Genomic DNA, 6,855 nt, shown 5'->3' with positions numbered 1-6,855 from the left:
TTATTGTTAATTTATTGCAGAATCGTAAGCATGGGTTCTCAGTAAGAGAAATCGAAGAAATTGAATTTCGTCGATTACAGCGCCATCTATCATGAATCGAGAAAAATGTTTCAGACAAATTGTATGTGTTTTTAGCCAAAGATTCCGAATATGCAATAAAAAATAGGGGTTCCCATTTAAGATTTCAAACTTGCCCCCCCTCAGCGCCCAGGGGGAGGGGTGGGGGGCTAATTTTAACGTCATTGTACGTCCCCCTCGAAATGACGAAATTTTGATTCTAAACATTTTTTCGTAGTGTGCTTATTTTTCGAGTTATTTGGCTGCCTAAGTTAAAATGGGTCACCCTGTATATATATATATATATATATATATAATACATATATATATATTTATATATATAAATTTTTTTAATTCTTTTTTCCTCAATGTTTGTATCTACAAGCTTATTCAGGAAGTATATTGTTGATTAAATAATTTATAATTAAAACTCTTACTTTAATTTTTATCACAAATTTATAATTTTTGTAACCAATATGATCTCTGCATTTTGTAGTTACACGAGTGTCTACTGTGTCAAAGTCTACTTAAAATTTAGAAGTGAAGAAAAATGTTTTTGCTTACATTTATAAAACTTGGAAGCTAAAACGATTTTTTATATTATATAACGTTAATACATTCAAAATTACTGGTCTCACAATTTTTTTACCATAATAAAAATCAATTTCAATTAGTTTAACATACACAAACACATACATACACCTTCTCACACAAAATATATATAATATATGTAAATTATCTAGGAGTTTTTGAAATCGCTGATTATGAATTCGATGTCAAAAATACAAAATTCAAACTGGCAGATTTAATATGGCGGTCAAATTTTCGAAACCGACCGGATTCGCTTGAAATTTGTTATCCGGGGGTTTTTGAGATTGTTGATTACGAATTATTTGTAAAAAATACAAAAAGTAGTAGATACAATATGGTGGATAAAATCCGAATTTTCGGGAGTTTCGAGTAACGACCATAAATACAAGTCGAAGAGTAAGTCTTTACTCTATGCCGGAAATGTCGCGCAACAGTTCTATGAAAGCACGCGCTGAGATACTTAACATCTTTTCGAAGGTCTATTATCAATTGTGACTAGAGATGTGCGAATCAAAGATTTTTTATGTCGAATCGAATCGAGTCTCAGATTTTAATTTCGAATTCGAATCGAATCGATGAAATTTCACCCGAATCGAATCGAATGAAATTGAATCAAATCGTTGAAAGAATTTTTAATTAACATAATCATTGAATTCAACATGAAAATAGTGACTTCGGTATGAAAGAGATAACATTGATCATGTGATATCAATTCATTTTAAGGTAAGAAATATACAATATATAGTCGGTAAACGTGTATGGAATATAGTTCAAGCTTTGAAAGCGCAACGACACATATCGATCCGACAATTGTCGGTAAGAGTTTATCTAAAAGCCATTATCTTCTTTTAACATTTTTGAAGAAAATCTTAATGTATGAAAATGTAAACTTTTCAAGTCAAGCTAATTCCTGTAAAGCTGTCTTTAATAGGATGTCTTTAATAGTACTTCGTTAATGCTAATGTGTGCAATTCGTATTTGAAACTTTTCGATTCGAAATTTTCGAATTATTCAGACTCAAATAATAGGGATTTCATCTAATTCGATTCGATTCAATTCGAATTCGAGTAGTTCGCACATCTCTAATTGTGACATCGTTTCTTTCGTCAATGAAAAATTTTATAAATTTCTGTGATAATTTTGAATGCAGATTCATATTCACCAAAAGTATTTTTCATCTTTTGTTATTATATTGTAGCTTGCACGAAGCAATTGAAAATTCGCCTTGCAATCTTTTTCTTGAATCGTCGGAAGTATCTAAAAAATCGTGCGAATTATTACGCTAAATACCCTGATATGTGTATTATATGATGATGCTTTATGAACTATTGTTAGATGTATGTTTCAAATATTAATTTTTAAACATATCCCCGAAAACGATCGGGGTTCCTCCGATCAGGAAGGAACTACCTGATAAAGTGGACTGAAATGTTTGCGAAACGTCGGAATCAGATAAAGAAGAATCCACGTGACTCAAACCTGGAAACCAAATCTAATACAATAGTGATAATTTTTCTAAAATAATTTAGGCTACTAAAAAGAAGGAAAAGTGAGCTATAAAAGATAAGAAATTATTTTATTCAACTTTAATTTTTAAAAATATTTTTATTTAAAATTTAATGTAAATAATAAATGTGTATTTTTTCTTCTCGCCATATAAGCTAAAGTACACACACACACACACACACATATATATATATATATATATATATATATATATATATATATATAAAGTATTTAATAAATATATTTCTATGTTAAAAACAAATTAAAAGTATGAAAACACACTGTTAGAATAACTTGATTATTCGTTAATATTTAAATTATTTTACTTAAATAAGAACAGATTATCTTTTATATTTCTCTTAGCTTCAACTATAACTCGGAATTTAATATCATTATCTCTCTTTGGTATTTTTATCTTAAATATAATTTTATCACTAATCAATTAAATCATTTCTTTTTATATATAAGTTATGCAAAACGCAAAGTGCAAGAATGTATTTACTAATTTTTTCAATTTTATGCATATCGTAAAAATTGACGAAAACTACCTTTGAAAATACTAAGTTTGTTTTAAATTTTTACCCTTTTTGCACAGAATTTTTTATTATAATTGTTTAACTACAATTTAAATTTATTGTTTCCCTATATGGTATGAGTAATCACGGTCTAATAGCATTTTCGTCACCAAAAATATGATATTTTTTCCCAAATATATGGCAGATTTTCTTTTATGTTAGAAAGTGCTAGAACTCGAGCAACATGAATTTTGCATCCTGAAATTCCAGTAAATACATGCAAAAAGGAAGTTAAATCCAATTATATGGATCCCGATAATCCACTCCAATCATTAATCGACCATTGGTGCTGGTATTCCATGCTCCGCTGCCATTGTGGATAGTGATTAGATTAATAATACCAGTTGTGTCTAGTTCTCCTCTTTGTTGTTTAATATTGCTTCACTTGTAAACAGGATATGCATGAAGAAATATAGGTCTCTTCGATATTGATTTCTAGCTCAGTTGTAAACTCACGGTTTTTAACCCAATTGTAAACCTATGGTTAAAGTCTCGAGCTTCGAGCTACTATGTCAAAACAATATGGTAAGGGTGGAATTGTTCAAATCTGAATATTTATCGTGCTTTGTAGGATATCGTGCTCGTCTTCAATGATCTTTGTTGAGATGTGGGAATTTTATTGCCAGCATTATCAGAATATTATTTTCTTTTGGACCAATCTTTTGTTACGTTTTAAATAATCTTGTTGAGCCCGACGAAGTAATAATTTATGTTGGGGAAATTTTAAAAACGTCTTGACGAGATCCACAACTTTTATTAAAAAAAAAAAATCAAGTTTTATTTAAGAAATTAATCGCCTTTAAAATTTCTTGAAAACGTCGATATCTATAACATGACTCATATCATGTGTCCCCCTTCAAACCAAATAACTTTAACTGAAGCATTTTTTACAATCAAACATAAAAAAGTTCTTTGGGGAAGGAGGTGAATTAAAATAGAATATCTTGTATATATTAATATGATATAATTATCATAATAATAATTTCAAGTGAAATCTTCCTAATAATTTTAAATAAAACCTTTTATATCGATATTCTTTTTGCAGAAGAAGATAGCGGTGAAGGAGATGAGGACAAGGAAAATGCAACTTATTATATATCAAATGAGATACGCTTCTCAAATCCAAAAATGGCCTCTTTAGTTTTAACAAAACGTGGAATGGTCATTGAAGCTGACAAATCTATCCATTCTCAATTGCGTTTGATCACTTTCTCTGATGGACCGCCATATGAAACTTTGCACGCAATAAGCAAAACTATGGCGCCTTATTTCAAAAGTTACGTAAAGGAGACAGGTCGCGCTCACAGAGATGGAGACAAAATGGTACCATTAGTAGAAAAGAAAATTGCAGAACTTGAAATGGGCTTATTGCATTTACAACAAAACATCGATATTCCGGAAATTTCATTACCTGTACATCCAATTGTTGCGCAAGTCATTAAACAATGCGAAGAAGAAGGTCGTAAGCCAAAAGTCGCTGACTTTGGAGATAAAGTGGAAGATTCAACATTTTTGAATCAATTGCAGAACGGTGTAAACAGATGGATAAAAGAAATTCAAAAAGTGACCAAACTGAATCGAGATCCTGAATCGGGTACAGCACTTCAAGAAATATCTTTCTGGCTAAATCTTGAAAGAGCATTACATCGTATTCAAGAAAAACGAGAAAGTATTGAAATCTCTTTGACGCTTGATATACTCAAACATGGCAAACGATTTCATGCCACTGTGAGTTTCGATACTGATACTGGCTTGAAACAAGCGCTAGCTACGGTGAATGATTATAACCCGTTAATGAAAGATTTTCCGATCAACGACTTATTATCGGCTACCGAATTAGAAAGAATACGTAGCAGCGTACAACAGATTTTCATGCACTTGAGAAAAATAAGAAGCACGAAATATCCCATTCAGAGAGTATTAAGATTGGTAGAAGCTATCTCAAGAGATTTAGGACAACAGTTGTTGAAGGTATTGGGTACACGACGTTTGATGCATATTCCGTTCGATGAATTTGAGAAAGTTATGGGTCAATGTTTTGAAGTGTTCACTACTTGGGATGATGAATATGACAAGCTTACAGGATTGTTGAGGGATGTTGTAAAGAAGAAACGTGACGAGCATATGAAAATGGTATGGAGAGTATTACCAGCGCACAAGAAGTTGCAATCGAGAATGGAGCACATGCGTCGCTTCCGTCGGCAGCATGAACAATTGAGAACAGTGATAGTTCGTGTACTCAGACCTGTTCGCCAAAATAGTAATCCCATGATGGAAAATACTGATAATGACAATGTAAAAGTGGAATTCGCCTTAGATGCTGCAGATGCTAATGCAATTAGTGAAGTTAATTTAGCTTACGAGAATGTAAAGGAAGTAGATTGTCTGGATATTAGCAAAGAAGGGCAGGAATCTTGGGATGCTGCAGTGCACAGATATGAGGAGCGTATAGAACGCGTAGAAGCAAGGATTACAGCGCATCTTCGAGATCAATTAGGCACAGCTAAAAATGCAAATGAGATGTTTAGAATATTTTCAAGGTTCAATGCGCTCTTTGTGAGACCACATATTCGAGGCGCTATTAGGGAATATCAGACACAACTGATACAAAGAGTCAAAGATGATATCGAAGCGTTACATGAAAAGTTTAAGGTATAAAGATAATTTAACTACTTATTTATATACTTAATAAATATAAAATAGATGAAAATATATCAATAACTATAAAATTCTATATAGGTTCAATATGCACAAAGCAAATGCTGTAGAATGAGTATGGTGAGAGATTTACCACCTGTTGCTGGATCTATAATATGGGTCAAACAGATCGATTATCAGCTAACAATGTATTTAAAACGCGTTGAAGATGTTTTAGGTAATTTTCGAAACTTTAAATTTTGAAGATTGATTTTTAAAATTAATATATATATATATATATATTTAGGTAAGGGATGGGAAAGCCATATTGAAGGTCAGAAATTGAAAGCCGATGGCGATAGCTTCCGTATGAAGCTATCGACGCAAGAGATTTTCGACGACTGGGCGCGTAAAGTGCAGGCACGAAATCTCGGTGTAACTGGACGAATTTTTACTATCGAAAGTGTGCGTTCGAGAACTGGACGTGGCAATGTATTAAAGCTAAAAGTGAATTTCCTTCCTGAAATTATTACACTATCCAAAGAAGTAAGAAATTTGAGGAATCTTGGATTTCGCGTTCCTCTACCTATTGTGAATAAGGCTCATCAGGCTAACCAATTATATCCCTTTGCCATCAGTTTGATTGAAAGTATCAGAACTTATGAGAGGACATTAGAAAAGGTAAGATGATAAAAACCTAACTTATTAACCACATAGTCTCACTCATCATCCAAAAATTAAACAACTTTTAATAAATAGTCGAATTTTTATTATTTCCTGGGTCTCTCTCTTTTATTATTACACGAGTTATCAGAGCTATATCAATATATAGGCAACTTAAAACTTTAAAAGTTCAAACAAACAATAGACAAACAATTTACCTAGAATAATAGTGCCAGGTGTAACGGTACATATTAGAATAATTGATGTTTCTAATTTCTTGGATCTCCAATATTTTTAGCTTACCAATCGGAGTCCCCATTGTCCCGCACTAAAGGTAGTCATATTTGACGCTTCCAGGAATTATGCATCTTGCCTATACAGGGTGCTCCAGAACAACCTCCGAAGCTCTCGTGGAGGCATAGTACAGATTAAAATGAACATAAAAGTTTTATATCGTTTTGCGATATTCGCAATAATTATCGAGATATTAATTAAAGAAAAGGTAAATATTCCGTATGAGGGACCCAACTCCAATCTTTATTTTTTTTGCACTTAGTGTACATTGAAATATCGCAAACAGTACCTGCATTTGTATTTTTCTATTGGTTTTCATTGACAAATCATGTAAAAATGTAAAGGATAGATTGCACATATACAGGGTGTTCAAAAAGTCCCGGACCGGTGAAATATCTCGAAAACTAAGCATTTTAGAAAAAAATGTTTCAGATAAAAGTTGTGGCGTTTAAAAAGATGTATTTACTGATCACATCAGTTTGACCTTGGGTTGCGTAGCGAAGGTCAGGTCAAGGTCACATTAATTTTTTTA

The 6,855-nt window shown here is 32.1% G+C and overlaps 1 protein-coding gene across 5 annotated transcripts in view; it reads left to right on the top strand.

Moving 5' to 3' along the window:
- The window catches only part of LOC116852712 (dynein heavy chain, cytoplasmic), a 39,980-nt gene that overhangs the window by 1,016 nt on the left and 32,109 nt on the right, over nt 1–6,855 (top strand). For 3 of the 5 annotated variants that reach the window (XM_032834979.1, XM_032833712.1, XM_032834400.1), the window contains exons 2-5: nt 3,775–5,381; nt 5,469–5,604; nt 5,674–6,047; nt 6,328–6,363. In XM_032834979.1, coding sequence (XP_032690870.1) covers nt 3,775–5,381; nt 5,469–5,604; nt 5,674–6,047; nt 6,328–6,363 — 2,153 coding nt within the window. The remainder of the gene's footprint in view (nt 1–3,774; nt 5,382–5,468; nt 5,605–5,673; nt 6,048–6,327; nt 6,364–6,855) is intronic. The other 2 variants (XM_032835150.1, XM_032835069.1) reach the window with 1 other exon arrangement.

This window comes from Odontomachus brunneus, unplaced genomic scaffold, assembly GCF_010583005.1.
Source record: "Odontomachus brunneus isolate Ranch 3 - 2012 unplaced genomic scaffold, Obru_v1 Obru_scaffold_001, whole genome shotgun sequence".
NCBI lineage: Eukaryota > Metazoa > Arthropoda > Insecta > Hymenoptera > Formicidae > Odontomachus > Odontomachus brunneus.
The sequence above is the reverse complement of the archived record's forward strand: the minus strand, read 5'-3'. Positions and strand labels throughout refer to the sequence as shown.